We start from the raw sequence: 16,207 nt of genomic DNA on the forward strand, positions 1-16,207 counted from the left end.
ATGATATATATATGGTTTAAGAAAAACATCATTTCAATGCTTCAGCTGCCACTGCTAATCTCTATAGATTTTAAGAGGAATTACCGTAGATTCAAGAAACAAAAACAAGCAATAATATATAGATACGAGAAGTTGTATGATATGTTGTCAGCTGTGTTCTTTAGTAACAAGAACTACAATCCTTCTACTATTGTTCTTATACATATCTATTCCTTTTAATTTTATCGTATATTTCTCACATTGTTATCCATGAACAAAGTTTCTATTTTCTTTAGAAAGAACGTGTGTTAGATTTAGTTGTCGATGCAACTTCATAGTAACATCGTCCATGGCTTAGGACTGGGGTTTTTTTTTTTCGGTATGCGGTTGTATAACTTTGTCGTCCACTCTTTGACACCTGCCATTGTAAATTTTTGATCCAAAAAAAACCATTTCCCAAGGAAGGTTTCACGATGCGTATTGGAATGATGTTTACCCTAATCGAGTGTCCTCTATTATCATGGAAATCTTCATTAATGCTTTTGGTAATTAATATTTTCTTTTCTTTTCTTTCTTTTTTTTTTTTTTAAGGTGAGAAGAGAGTTCAGAGTTGAGAAAAGATATTAGATAAGGTCCTTACAAAAACACAAAGTTGAGTGTCTAACTTTAGTTAGACAAGAGAGTTTGATAGAAGAGAGAAACTTTAAAAAGGGGAAAAAATAGAGTTTTGCCTTTATCATATATATATATATTTCACTTCAAACAAGAAAAAGAAAAAGAAAAAGAAAAAGAAAAAAAAGATGAATAAGAAGAAGAAGAAGAAGAAGAAGAAGAAGAAGAAGAAGGAAAAGGACAAAGAGGAGAACATAAGAAAGGATGGAGTTATCGAAAATGACCAAAAGAATCCAACCAACAAAAGCCTGCAGCTCATAATGTACGTACCACACACCCTCTCATCTCAACTCCTCATCAAAATATGCAATTTCTTTTTCTTTTTATTTTGGGTGCAGCCATTTATTATAATATATAAAACGATTTAAATGATGATCCATAAAAAGCTGCCAACTTTTTTATTTATTTATTTATTTATATTGTTTTTTTTTTTTTTTTTTTTTTTGAGAAAAAGAAGATATATATTTGGAAGCTGGGTAAATAATAATAATGGAATAATTTTGTCAGTTTATAAAAAAAAGGGGTAGTTGTTGTATTTATTGGCATTTGGTTTTAAGGCATTGCCATCCATATGAAATTTTCATTCAATTCCACCTTTTTCTAAAAGTCAATTTCATATGTGTATTTTCTTGCTTTATATCTACACTAAAATAAATAAATAAATAAATAAATAAATAAATAAATAAATAAATTTTATAATTCTGAAACTCAAATGCTTTGCTGGTTAGAATTAATAATGTAAATAAATTGGGTTTTGGAGGCGACATGGTATTATAAAATACTATAAGATTATTTTATTTTGGTTAAAGATCAAAAAGGGTTGGGGAGCAAAAATTGGGATTTGCTAAATTATATGATTTTAATTTCCATTACACCAAATCCTTCCCCATCATTCTCTCTTTCCCTCCATTTTTTAACCTTATAAATAATGGCCTTTTTCTTTTTGGTTACTAATTAAGTTTTGATTTAAAACAGCAAAAAATTTAACCTCAAATAAACCATAACCCAAATAGATGTTGGTGGATGTTGGCCGTAAGATTGTTGTTGATATATATTGTCCCTGTTCATATATAATTTCAACAGATGTTAAAATTAGTTTAGGCAATAAATTTTATACTCTTGATCTTTTAATAACAATAAAATAATAATAATAATAATAGTACCCAAGCATACTTGACTTGCATGTGACACCAATAATACTGGATTTGTTTGAAGACGAGAAGAATATGGCCAGCAAAAGAATAAAACAGGCACAACGGTATGGTGCTTGCCAGACACACTCTAATACCTACAACATATGGTGAAAGAGTGTTAAAAGCTAAAAAGAATTTGAGAGTTAGGACTCCAAAGTTACCTTATATGAAGTTATAATGATTTATTTATATATAGTTATATAGAAAGTGGACCTAGGTATTCTCTAGGATTTTGAGTTGGCTTAGGATAATTAGACAACTAATGGAGCCAAATGGTGTGCTCAGTTTCATGATTGACTAGGGTCAGCCTCAGTCTCAATTGAGGGTCTTCCTTGGGATATATCATAGACTTAAAATGTTTACTTTAGGCCAGGGTATAAGTAAAACATGTCATGTTGGACATTTGGCAAGGGTTGACCTCGACCTAGGTTGCTTGGCTTGAATCTGTCTGAGTTAGCCTCTTTTTCCTACGATCACTTTGGCCTTTGTTATCAGTTTTGGGCATATATGATGCTTCTTCTTTGATTCTTTCATTTCTAAATGTCAAATATATGTTTGGTCCAAAATTGCCCAATAACAATATCGGTAAGCATAATCCTCATATAACAGGTTTGTTCGATATAAATTCCATACCGTTAAAATCGATATTCAATGATTAAATATAATTCATTTGGCAGTGAATTTAAAAATGTAAAATTAAAAACGCAATTATAATTCATCACCACACGATGAAATGGTTATTATATACATACACATACATATATATATATATATATATATATATATATATATTAGATCACATAATGAAAATGACCCCTTTTTTAATTAATATTGCAACAAAAATTTGGAGTCTTTTTAAAAAGAACCATTTGACTTTCTCCTAACATAAACTTTAATTAAGGATCTATAAATACTCAATGCCAAATCCATTAATTCAAAAGAAAGAAAAAAAACTTTGTGATTAGTTTTTTCATCCACATAATTATGTGCATATCAATTAATCATATTTTTTTTATTTGGTTTTGATAGATTAGAAAGAGTGGATAGTGAATGAATGGGCATTATTATCATCTATCTATTTAGTCAATTATCAACTAATTAAAACCCTCAATTTCATTACTTAGCATGCGCAATTAGCCACCACCACCTTCTTCTTCTTCTTCTTCTTCTTCTTCTTCTTCTTCTTCTCACTTATCATTCTCCCAATTATGTAATTTCAGCCTTTAATTTGCTTCCCAACCACATTCTAATCATTTCTGGATTTTCTTTTTCTTTCTTTCTTTTTGTAATTCCATTATTTCAAAGAAGAAGATAAAACCAACTTTCGCAACCTCCAAATATAATCCAACTAACAAATATTGACACTAATAATGGCTTAAGTAAATATTGTAATTTTGGAGGAACACAGTTATAAATATTAGAATTGTGAATTATATATATATATATAAAACATATCAATGTATATATAAATAAATAGGAATGCCAACTCAATAGAATAGGCATCTTGTATTGTTAAATAACAAATCATATCTGCCGCTGCCAGAACAAGAAAAGGATATCCCTTCCTCCCATTTCTCTCTTTGTTTTTGTTTCTTTTTATAAAGAGAGAGAGAGAGAGAGACTTTCCCTTTCAAGTCTACCAAAGTACTTTAATTTAGGGCAGGGGGGGAAATTAAATAAATGTGAGTTTGGGGGCATCTTTCCACAAAATCCATATTGTGTAGTTACATCAATATTTCTGGATTTTAGCATTCATATTTTCAACCATTTTCTTTATCTCTAAGAAAATTAATGAAATGATTTTTCATTGTCGTTTTTTGCCCAAGTTCCTTTTTCATGATCTATACTTTTTCAGAATTTTCAATCCTTTTTAAAAGTCTAAATGTTTACCATAATAATAATAATAATTATTATTATTATTATCAAAGTACATTATCCAAATAAATAATAATGGTATATATAAGATAAGAGAAATGATTTTGTTAATAAAAATAATAGGAAGAGAGGGAGGGTGTGATGTAATGATTGAATGAGGGAGGTGGGAAAATGAGAAAGTGTTTAGTTACATCAACTCAATGGTTTTGGCAGATGCAGCAGATCCTTCTTTTCTTTCTTCTTATTTACTCTATTACCCTTCTTTCTATATATATATATATACCAATCATTGTTTTTTTTTCTTTCTCTCTCTCTCTCTCTCTCTCTATATATATATATATTTTACAATGATTTGTCCTATTTGCCTTCAAAATATATAATTTTGGGGTATCCTCTAAATTTATAATAATAAATTCAATGATCAAATTCATTCATCTTGGTTGTTTTTGTTTCATCCTGTGTAGTTTGACAATGGAAGATGGAAACTAAAATATTTGAATCAATTATTCAAATTAAGACTACTTTAACACTTTCTAATTAGATTTATGAATGCAGATTGACTCAAAAGTATACAAGTCAATACCTATTTTACGATATTGTTAAGTTTCATGTAGTTGTGTTAACATTATTGTAATTTAATACTATTTACGTAATCTTTATATTGTTACATTCTTTTATATTTAAACAATTTACTTAGTGTGTGAGATTTTTTATTTAAGTTTAATGACTTCTTTTACATGAAAAAATGTAGTGGGTTTTAAATTATATTTATTAGGTATATAATTAAATATTTGATGTAAAATTTCACTATAATAACCATTCTTACCTTTCTGCTAAGATACACCGACAAAGATTTTAACACATACATACATATATATATATATATATATATATATATATATATATATATATATATATATATATATATTTATCTCTTTTATGTCTTTTTTAAGATCGATTGACCAAAACATCAAGAGTGTTCTTTTAGTTGTGAAGCTTTGAAAGCTAAACTTTTCGATACATAGCGATATTAATTACACAACATTTTAAGTTGGATTGTTCTATCATAAAATGGATAAGCTAGAGAATATTTGTTGCACCAAAGATACAACACACATCAAACATGGGCTTGAATTTCCTTAAAGAAAGCAAGACATTCATGTCTCAACTTAAATGTTTGCAATTATTCCCCATCATCTTACTTTCTCTCAAGAGTTAAAAGCTCGAATTTTCACACTACACAACATGTTTTTTCTTACAAAAATTAATATCATTCTACTAGTGTCTATTTTAGATAATTGTCTTCACCCAAAAAAAAAAAATTATGAGAAACTATTTTCAATAACAAAAATGTTAAAAATATTCACAAATATAGCAAAAATTTTGAACTTCTATTATTTTTTATATATATAATTGTATTTTGTTGATTTGACCATATTTAAAATTCATCCAAAAAGAAAATAACAGAAGAATAGAATACTTTCGTAATGAAATATCAATTATATCAGTTAGATAATTCAGTAATGTTTTCGATTCAATAAGAATTGAGGATTTATTGATGATAAAATATAAAATGAGGCTATAAAAAAGGTGAAGTTTGAACAAGAAAAAGCAAAGTTTTAATGAATAAAATAATACAACATAATCTTAGTGTAAAACAATATGTCATAATTTGGTCAAATGAAAGATTGGGTAAATAGTTGGTGGGACTTTTTAGTTATATATATATAGATAGATAAAGGTTTTTAGAGAGAGCATGAGGGATTAAGAAAAAAGATAAAGAAAGATTTAAGAATAATTATGAAGATTATTAAAGAATGAATAAAGAAATTAATTGTGGGGAAGGTATGGTAAGGTAATAAGGTCAAAAAGATATGGCACATAATTAACTTAAACTAAATTAATCAAAAAGGCTATTCCCTCCTTTAATTTAATTGTGTGATTTCAGAAGGGGGTGGCACACACTATAAAGGGCAATCCCATATATTTCAGATTTAACCTCATCCATACATTATTCTCTTTTCATTTTTATCCTGATCTCTTCTTTTAATCTTTCTTATTATCTACTTTAATCACTCCCTAATTGTCCTCATTTTCAAATCCCTCAACATATTATTATTCTCCTTTAAACTCTTTTTTCTTTTTTTTTTTATTATTATTGGAGATGGTAATTAAGAGATTTGTTAAGTTAAGTTAAGTTTAATTTGACATATATTTAACTATTTTAGCAAGGTTTTGGCTCCCCCACTTCTAATATATATATGATCTAGTTTTAATTAAATATTAATTAACATAATGAAATCTAAAATGTGACTTTAGAAACTAGGATCTTAATCAATAAAATATATGCTAGTGTGATAACAACATCATAAAAGCTAGACGATGTAGACCATTAGGAAAACTTAAAATATAAACTAAAAGATTTTAAAAATAATGAACTTGTTAGAGGTGATTTTGGATCAAAGTGTGTAGTAGTAGACATGTAACATTATTAATTAATAGGAACAACAAAGACAAGAAAATAGTATTGGTGAAGGTTGAAAGTGACATTTTGGTCCTTGGAAAAAGGGCTAGTTTGGCGCTTGGTCCAAGCCGGTTGTCAAATGCCTAACAAGATGCATAAAGCATGCCTCATCTCAACACATCATTTTAGGCTTGGAATATGACTTAATGGAGATGTTCGATCAAGCTTTGCCAAATGCCCAATGGGCATGTGTGTTTAAAGCATGCTCCAATGTAACTCGAGAGATCATTTTAGGCTTGGTAATATAGTCTAAGGAAGATGTTTGATTTCGGCTAAGGTCAACCCTAGCCAAACATGAAACTGAGTGTGTCCCTCATGTTGGTTGATTATTTTATTATCATGAGGTAACTCTTAAACCGTAGAAAACGATTTAGGTCAACTTTATTTATAAATACATCATCGTCGTTATTTTTAATGAGATAACTTAAAGTACTAACTTCTTTTTTATAGTATTGTTCTCCATTTCTGATTTTTTCATTGAAGCATTTTTGTTAATAGGTCCTCTCTTACTCTAATTATAAATTTACAATTATTACGTGAAGATCGCATGTTTATATCTTTATCCAAAATCTTTAACATCAGAGTGAATGTGAGAGAGTTTTCTTTTAAACGCTTTTTCTACCCTACTTACTATGACTAATAGAAGTTGAATGTGGACGTGAAGAAGTACCTAAAATTATCATCTTCACCCACTTCAAATATCATATAGTATCTAAAAAACTAGCACAATTAAAGAAATTGTAGGTATGAAATCAATATTCATATAAAGGCAAATTCAAAAGGTGTTAGTAATGGAGAGTGATTAAGGGCAAACTCCAAGCTTTATAATTTTTAATTTAGCAACAAACAACACTTTTAATCACAAAGCTCAAAATAGCATTACAAAATCTTGTCTACTCCCTAAACTGCATTTAATTAAACCTTTATACATAACTCACTTGAATATATATATATATATATATATATTCAATTAACAAAAGAAAGAAAGAAAGAAAGAAAGAAAGAAAACTATATTTTTTTACTTTCATTTAGAAGTTTTTATATGATAAATTTGAAATAGATTTTAACAAAGAAAAAGGGAAAAATAATTGAGTATATAAGAAAGAATGAATAACAAAACTTGTTGTCTTCTTCTACCAAACATAACTTAACAAACTCTGACACTAATAATAATTTTTCTTTTTCAAAATACAAATAATAATTTTGTACTTTTTCTTTCTTACAACCATCTTTCATTGCAATTGGATAAACCCTTTCTCTAATTTCTTTTCTTTTTTTTTTTCTCTCTTCTTCTTTTTTATCACTTTTTCAGTTAAAATCTCAGACTTTCACTGCCATCTCTATTATCTTCATCATCACTTTTACTTTCTCTTCATAAATTATATTGTTCATTTTTTTATATCTTATCATTGAATAAAAAACAAAAAATAAAGCAATAAAGCCCTTTTTTTTTTTTTATTTTTTTATTTACATGATGGAAGTTTTTCATTGGAGAAGTAAGAAATATATAAGGGAGAAAGAAAAGGGAAGCAAAAGTTTGTGCTTTACAATTTTGTTCACACAGAAGCATTTTGGAATTAATTTTGTTCCTTTAAAAACATTTTTTTTTAAAAAAATAAAAATAAAAATATCTGTTTATTTATGTCTTAATTCAAATTGTCTTTTGTGTCCTTTTTTTTAATCATTTGTACTTTTTACTAATTCACTCTCCTTTTGTCCTTCACCCCCAAAAAAAACAATATACGTTAGGTAACTTTATTTTAAAGAAAAATAATTGAAAATGTCAAAGTTGTTGAAAATACTTATAAAATATAATAAAATATCAGATTTTATCAACAATAGATAATAATAGAAGTTCATCAATGCATGGATAGAAATCTATTGATCTCTATAATTAATATAATCCAAAAATTTGCTATATTTTATAAATATTTAGATTCATTACATTATATTTATAAAGGGCTAAAATTGTACTGTAACCTATAAATGGGAAACATAAAAAAAAAATGAGAAGGAATTGTTAGAAACATGAACAAAACATAATAATAATAATAATCACATCCTCTTGTTTTGTGTACAAAGTTGGATAAAACAGGACAGTGGCAAAAGCGTTCCAATTTCATGTTTTAAAACCTGAAAAGTTATTTTCTTTTGTATATACTTTTTCTTAAGCATGAGAATCCAAATGATCATCATCATCATCATCATCATCTTCCTTCAAGTCATTGACAATTGAATGAAATAAGGAATACTTTTTTGGTAAAATAAAAGAAGAAGAAGAAGAAGAAGAAGAAGAAGAAGATATATATTTCTTCATTGATAAGAAAAAAAAAAGAAAGAAATAAAGATGAAATTTTGAAAGAATAAGGTAGAAGAGGAAAAATGGGGGATGGAGAGACAAAGAGGGGTGGGTTACAAAATTGAATGCTTTAAGAAAGAAACAGAACATGTCCTGTTTTCAAAGTTCAATCAATCCCCTTTGCTTTGCATATCCCATTGTCTTCCTAATTTCTTACCTATATTATTTTACATTCATTTGGGTTTTAATTAATAAATGGATTTCGACATCCCCTTTTGCTTTGGTTTTTTTTCATATTAAAATGGAGGAACAACCAGTTTGTGTTTTTACTTTCTCACATGTAAGTGGGAGTTTGTCTGTGTTCACATAAAGTGTTTTCAACATATATCACTTCAAAACACAAACAATTTTGCATACACATTAAATTACCAATTGATTAAGCTCACACGGAAAAGTAAGTTTAATATCATCATCACTAACAAGTAAAAGATTTTAAAGTATAATAATTAAATGTATACTACAATATTTTACTTCCTCAAAATGATTTGTTTCGTGATCTTTCAAGAACCCTTTGAATTTTAATAATAAAACATTTTTCTTTATCACTCTAATTATATCTCGATAAAACGTATAAATTACTATTATCGTTGTAAATTAATTTTGAAACATAATATTATTTTATCTAGCATTGTATAATAACATTTTAGAAAATACGTGAATTCGTAGCGAGTAGAGACAATCCACCGACAGCGAAAGAGAAAAATGAATGTTGATGTTGTAATATGGTGTAGTTTTGTTGGTGATTTTGAGGAACAAAAGAAAAGGAGGCCCCGCCGCACCCCCACAAGGTCACAATTAAAACAATGCCTACATATCTTAGACATGCCGGCGGCCTCCAATGCCCTTGAAATGGACACTGTCTTTTCTTTTATGTTACTTGGGGTTTCTTTTCTTTTTCTTTTTTTATCCTTTTGAGAGAAAGAAATATTATGAGGATTGAAGGTTTGGTTAATGAGGAGTATGTTTTGGTTGAGTGAGGCGGACATGGATTGAGATCAGTGACAACAATTAAGGTCGAGCAAGAGACACTGTCAGCACCCATCTCCTCTATTTGTATTTATGTGTTTAATTTTATTTTTAAGTAGAGTTTAATTGGTTAAGATGTAGAATTTTGTATGTTAGGATGGCAGAACTTGGGTGGGTTATATTGGGCTTTTTGGCCCATTGGAAGTGGGTATTCACTCTCCCCCCATTACTGGGTTTGGCCCAATTTTTTAATTTACTTTTTGTTTTTGTTTTTTTTTTATCTAACTTTTTTATATCCAAACTTTAGCTTCACATTTTATTCACTTCTTCTTTTATTTTATAATAAAATTTATGATTACTTTTTTTAAATCATGGATCAAAATTGTCATTTTTTTAAAAGTATTTGAATAAAAAATGAAGATAATTTGGAAGTATAGAAGTAGTTAAAACTTAAAAAAGAAAAAAAAATGCAATTGAATGTCTATAATTTAATATGATGGATAAAGAGATTAGTAATAAATAGGACAATGGGGTTCGAATATCAAATTTAAAGAAAACTGAGTACTTTCAAATTTCAATCAAACAAATAAAGACCTACTCAAAATTTGTGACCAAAATGTAAAAGAGTTAAAATGATAGAATTTGTGTGTGCACAGAAAAAGTGGAAGAGAAATGTAAGTTGTGTTTTGAAAGTTGAAAAAAATAAAAATAAAAGAAAATGTTTTTAAAAAAGATAATAAGAGAGAGAAAAAAAAAAGGAAAAATATGAGAAGTAGCATGCTTTCAAAAAACTCACAAATTTGTTTTTATCAGTCAATTTCGGTTGACTTTGATATCGAGTTTCTTTTAGAAAATGACATCGACCTTGATACTACCTTAACGTCCAGGAAAGGACCGAAGAGGGTTTTCCTAAACATATATATCTGGCTAGATGTTAACTTACTTTTTATGTTTAAGACAATATTTCTTAAGTGGGAACAACATGTCAAGTTGGCTAGGAAGAAGTCTTTAGAGTTGATCTTGATGACAAAACATAAACCACATGTAACAAAACAAAGTCAGTAATCTGTCCTAAAACTCGGGGCAATCTCGAATGAGAACAACAATGAATTATCAATAAACTTGGAAAAAATTGCATCGAAATACCACACAAAAAATCGCACCAGCATTCCTTGATGTATCTTGGACCAATCTCGAACGAAGTCGTTCCTGACTACACCCCGCAAAATACATGTGAAACGCAACAAATCTCTGGACTCATTCAACTAATCTTGGGGCAATTTCGTCAATCCCGGTCGAGATTCTTCATCTTCACAAGCCCAGATTGATAAAATTGTCGCAATTCATCAAAAGAAACCACATGCATTAACTTAAAATATAGTTCTACATCCAACTACACAAAAAATCAACTACATATTTTTTCGTTTGCCTCAAATTTCACAGAAAAAATATATCAAAACCTAAAATCCAGTTCTAAACTATGGAATGTTCCAAAGTAAAACACTTTCACATATTTAAGCTTAAGGATGACTTCTTGAAATTTCGAATAACAAAAATCAGATAGATCTCTTCAATTTGGGGAGCAAAACATGTTTCATCTTAGCCGAAATGAGCATAGTGTTTAAGTTTAGGGTATTCAAAGAATGTCTAACATTCAGACTTCTAAAGGTATTTTGGTCATTGGAGAACACCCTTTATTTTGAAATTTAAGAAAAAAAACCACAACCTCAGTGACGATCTCGACCGAGATGGACAAAGAAATTATGTTAAAGAATCTTAGTCTCAAGGTCAATCGAAATGGACCAAGAAAAACAAATTTACGAATTTTTTAAAGTGTGCATACTTTTGAAATGTAAAACCAAAAGTGTGTTGTTCCTCAAAATTTCAATTTTAAAAGAGAATTGTACAATTAGTTCAACACGAACACCACATGCCATCTGACCCAAATGCAACTTCATCTTTCTTTCTCAAGCACAAAGTGTGAAGCCATATCCGATCAAGTTGCACTCAGTATATAGCAAAATCAACATTTAGCAACGTGAATCAAATCCAATACCTATTCATTCCTCCTTGAGATACCATTTAAGGTAAACACATATGATAGCTGATTTCAAACTAGATAAATGAAGACGTAATTCCAAAAATCCCAAGTAAAAGCGAAACCTATGTCTACCATTTTCTCTTCTATTGCATACTCTTTGGATCATCTAATTTGGCATCGTAAGCATCCATGCATTTGAACCCTAAGAGCTCAAAGTAAAAAAGAAAGACCACAATGACTATAATAAAATTGAACTTATATCAAATTAAACTTGAAAGAGTACAAAAGGCTAAAGAAGTAGAGCATATAAAATGAAGACAAAAAGACTAAACAAATGAAGGCACAATGAAAATGTGGAAGAACAAAAGGAAGAACTCTAAATAATAATGTGCCCTCGTAAAATATAAACATTTATAAAAGAGATTATTTCAAACACTTGATTAACTTATGTCGATCATAACTTTACTTCTTAAACTAGAAACTCAAAGAAAATGCAAATGCTAATTGAAAGCATGAGATATAATGGTTAAATATTGCTATTTGAAGCTAAAACCACTCAATAGCCATTAATTAAACATTCTAATAATTCACTATTTTGAAACCAGGCTTATTCCTTTGATGTCTATTTAATATATCTCAAAAATAGATTATCATCTATTAAAAATTTCAACTTTAATTTTAAAATGATTGTTACATAAGTATTCTATAACATTAATAAAATAATTAAGCTAAAATAATAACAAGAATGTAAGAGAACTCACTAGTTATAATAAAGACATAAATAGATGTCAACGGAACAGAACATATAACATTTGACTCAAGAAAATCCCAAGAAAGATGAACAAAGGATATGAGAAGAAAGGAATCAACTCATCTCAAATACTGTAACATCTAATCCACACAGTTACATTCATCGATACACAACTCACTCACTCACAAAACAAAGAAGAAAAACCAATCATTGACACCAAATTCTGTTTGTTCCGGGAAAACTTGACGTTTTCAAAACTCAAATCTCTATCAATACCCACACCCAATCCAGCCCCCCACCAAATCCAAATTCCCTCCTGTCAATCCTAGCACCGAGATCACTCGGAGGAAAAGGAGAAAATAAAGATAATCTGATAAAGAAAATCACCAGATGTTCAAGCCACGTTTCTATTCAAATGCATCGTCATCGTCATCTGGCAGTGGTTGACTGGCAGCTGCCGCCAACTCAGCTTCATGCCTGCAGAAGAATATCAGCAAGGTGAGAGAACTTCAATGGTTCATTGGTTATGAGTTGTGTTGAAGAAAGTCTTACTGTTGTTGGGCAGCCAAGTCAATGTGTACTTCTGGAGGAGCAAGGGCAGGAGACTCAACAAAATGAATGTTTGCATCCCTGAATCGCCATAACAAAAGGAAGTCCATTGTCGTGAAAGTTCCCACATTAAAGAAAAACGTAATACAAAGTAAACCGGGAAATGGATTTACCCAGCTAATTTCCTGGCCAAGTAAAGGAATGGTTTTTCAAAGTTGTAGTTACTCTTCGCAGATATTTCATAGTACTGTAGGTTCTTCTTCCTGTGGAATGTGACTTGCTTGGCCTTAACCTGCCTGTTTTTTACATCCACCTTGTTTCCACAAAGAACAATTGGAATATTCTCACACACCCTGCAGGTTAATCAGTCATCAGATGGTAAGCAGCTTCCAGAAGAATGCATTTGCAACAGTTCGTTCTTACACATTTGTTTTGTTTCCTAAAAACAAATGTTAGAATACCTGCAAAGATCACGATGCCATGTAGGAACATTTTTGTATGTCAATCTGGCAGTAACATCAAACATGATGATTGCACATTGCCCATGAATGCTGAAATAAGGAATAGGAATTTCATCAGTAGGAGGAAATTAAAATCAGAACAGAATTGAACAGAAACAAGAGTTCCCCATGAAAATGATACCAAGACATAACAAGATCCCAAAGCAGATCCAAAAAGGTTATAGAAAATATTGTCCATCAGATCAAATAAATGTACAAGAGAAATATAGAAAATCCAACAATGTAGCAAGAGGAATTAGTTACAATTAGTCTTGTGAGTTTCAATTCATGTTTAGGATAAACAGTAAAGGCATAATTGTGTGGAAACAAGCTCCCTACAGAAATGAGGAAACTGTGCAAGTGCAACAACAAAGTACAAACTGGGAATATTTAAACTTGGGAGCAGAAAAATACATGCGAAAGAACAGAAGACCTAATCTATGAACTTACTAGTAGCCATCCCGTAAACCACCGAACTTCTCCTGCCCAGCAGTGTCCCAGCAGTAAAATCTAATTTTTCCACAGTTTGTGAAGAAGTCCAAAGGGTGCACTTCCACGCCAATGGTTGCTAAGTTCATAAAGAAACAATAGAAGGAAAAATTCATACTTATAAGCTGTTTGTTTATTTTAAAAGAAACCCCAGAGAACGAATAAGCTAAAAGATAGAAGAAAAAAAATAGCAAAAAAGCTTACGTTCATATTTCTTTTCGAACTCCCCTGTGAGATGTCTTTTCACAAAAGTGGTTTTTCCTGAGCAACATAACATAAATAGTTTATGTCATAATCAAACTTTCAAGTCTTGTTAAGAATTAGATGAATCCATCTCAACCAAGGAAGAGCCTTTTAAACCCAAGCATTACAAACAATTGAAATCCAATGTCCGAAAAATTCGCGAATCCCTTTCCTTCCTTCCTTCCTTCCTTCCTTCCTTTATTGTAATCGTTTCAAAAATCGTCATTTACAAGGCAATGTCATGGATTGCCAAGTTTTTATAAACGATCAATGATTCAACAGACAATAAGGAAGGAGGACGAATTTCCTGTTTAAATTGTCTCAGCCAAGAACATAAAGAAGTTACTATGAATGGATCATACATGATCTAAAAATAATTAATCTAGATAACCTTTAGACGATCGATTGAATGCTGAAAAAATAAAACCCAAATAAATCAAAGACAAGTTTTCTTCTCTTAACAAGAATCCAATCCGCCAGTCAACCAATCTTTGTTCAAATGGTACGGCATTAAGATATTATTCAAAGTTTTAAGCCTTCTTCTTTCTCACTACAAGCTCAAAACTAGTACTACTGACTAGCAAAGATGACCAAAAGGTATGATACAGCGATCGGAAGTGATTATTATTCTATATAAATAATAATAATAATAAAAAAAAAGAGTGAGAAGAAAGAAGATACCAGTGCCGCCATCACCAACAATGACGAGCTTGAAACTAGGATAATCAACAGTCTTCTGGTCCGGCAAAGCCTAGGAAATTGAAAAGAAAATAGAATGAACAAATAGGCATAAAAAAAGAGTAAGGGGGATGAAGAAGAAAGAGAGGGAGAGTAATAAAATCACCATGGGGAATGCGTCGAATTGGAAATGGGTGTGAGTGAGAGAGAATGAAGAAATCGGCGATAGATTTAGGTTAAGAAATGGGGGTTGAGAGAGTTGAAGAGGAGGGTTTATAGGCTATTGCTCTCAACTGGCTTTCAACTCACGCTATCTTTTGGAGCGTTGGATTTGTAATGGGATCACTCTCCACCGTTGCTTTTCTCGATCGAATTGAATCTCGTGAGTTTTTATTTTATTTTGAATTTTGGGGCGCAGTTTTGCTATTTCCTCACCACACGACAAAATTTTGTTATCTCATATTTTATTTTATTTTATTTTTATTAATACATGTTTGTAATAAATAATAAAGCAGTTTAATTATTAATTTTAGTGTATCTTAAAAGATAAGAAATTACTATGAATATAATTTAGGGGAAGAATTGCATTAAGGGTCCAAATCAGATTTAAATTTCAATTAATTTTGATCTTTTTGCTAATGTTTTCATCACCTAAAATTGTCATTTTCTTTGTGTTCTTTATGCATTTCTTTTTTTGTTCTGCAATTTTTTCTCTCTTTTCCATCTTTGCTTTGGGACTTTTTCTATTCCATCTTTCTTATGTACTTTTTTTCTCAAAGAAAAAAAAATAGCAAGTGTGTGTGATGAAGAATAAGAGCGAGGAGTGGAAGTAGGAAGCAAGAGGAAGAATTTGAACAAATGAAAAGAAATATGAAGAAAAGGTTTGCAGTTGTAGAAACGGGATTGGGGGATGAGAGTTAGAAACAAGCTCTCAAACACATTTTGAGGTCAAATCGGTATTTCACATTGTTTTGAAGTCAAATAGATACTTCATATGTGGATGACATCAACAGAAAGTCATTTTTCATTTGTTTTTATAATATTCATCCAAATTTCATTTGGAACTTTAGAAAAAAGTCATCCGTACATTTTTTCCTAATTTAAGAAGTCCCACGTAATTATGATTTGTTTTCTTAATAACGAATTTTGTTTTGAATATCCTCTCGGGGGCTGTTTTTTAAACTCCATGGAGTTTTTTTATAAAAAAATTAAGATTTAAAAAGTAAAAACCCTAAAAAATATGTGGAACAATAATAGTATTTAAACCAATATATTACTAAATTTTGCAATATTAATTAAGTATATGAATGTGAAGGAAATTGTCAAAAAGAAAAAAAAAAGTAAAATGGACAAATTACTTAATAAATTTTAATTTTTAGTGGTTTTTT

General features: G+C 29.7%; 1 protein-coding gene across 1 annotated transcript; it reads right to left on the reverse strand.

Annotated features, from left to right (window-relative positions):
• Positions 1-12,357: 12,357 nt before the first annotated feature.
• On the reverse strand, positions 12,358-15,122 carry LOC103502729 (GTP-binding nuclear protein Ran-3). The gene is made up of 8 exons (XM_008466780.3): positions 14,986-15,122; positions 14,823-14,892; positions 14,103-14,159; positions 13,860-13,977; positions 13,371-13,460; positions 13,083-13,262; positions 12,913-12,990; positions 12,358-12,837 (listed from the first exon to the last, which is right to left on the reverse strand). The coding sequence occupies exons 1-8, from the start codon at positions 14,986-14,988 to the stop codon at positions 12,768-12,770; spliced, it is 666 nt and encodes a 221-aa protein (XP_008465002.1). The 5' UTR covers positions 14,989-15,122; the 3' UTR covers positions 12,358-12,767.
• Positions 15,123-16,207: the final 1,085 nt, after the last annotated feature.

Source organism: Cucumis melo, chromosome 2 (assembly GCF_025177605.1).
Source record: "Cucumis melo cultivar AY chromosome 2, USDA_Cmelo_AY_1.0, whole genome shotgun sequence".
NCBI lineage: Eukaryota > Viridiplantae > Streptophyta > Magnoliopsida > Cucurbitales > Cucurbitaceae > Cucumis > Cucumis melo.

What these genes read in the sequence shown, in the direction of transcription:
- LOC103502729 (XM_008466780.3), bottom strand. An exon ending in GGTTTACGGGATGGCTACTA is followed by an intron (nt 13,461 to 13,859) that starts GTAAGTTCATAG and finishes TCCTTATTTCAG; the next exon opens with CATTCATGGGCAATGTGCAA. An exon ending in TTGGCCAGGAAATTAGCTGG is followed by an intron (nt 12,991 to 13,082) that starts GTAAATCCATTT and finishes ATGGCGATTCAG; the next exon opens with GGATGCAAACATTCATTTTG.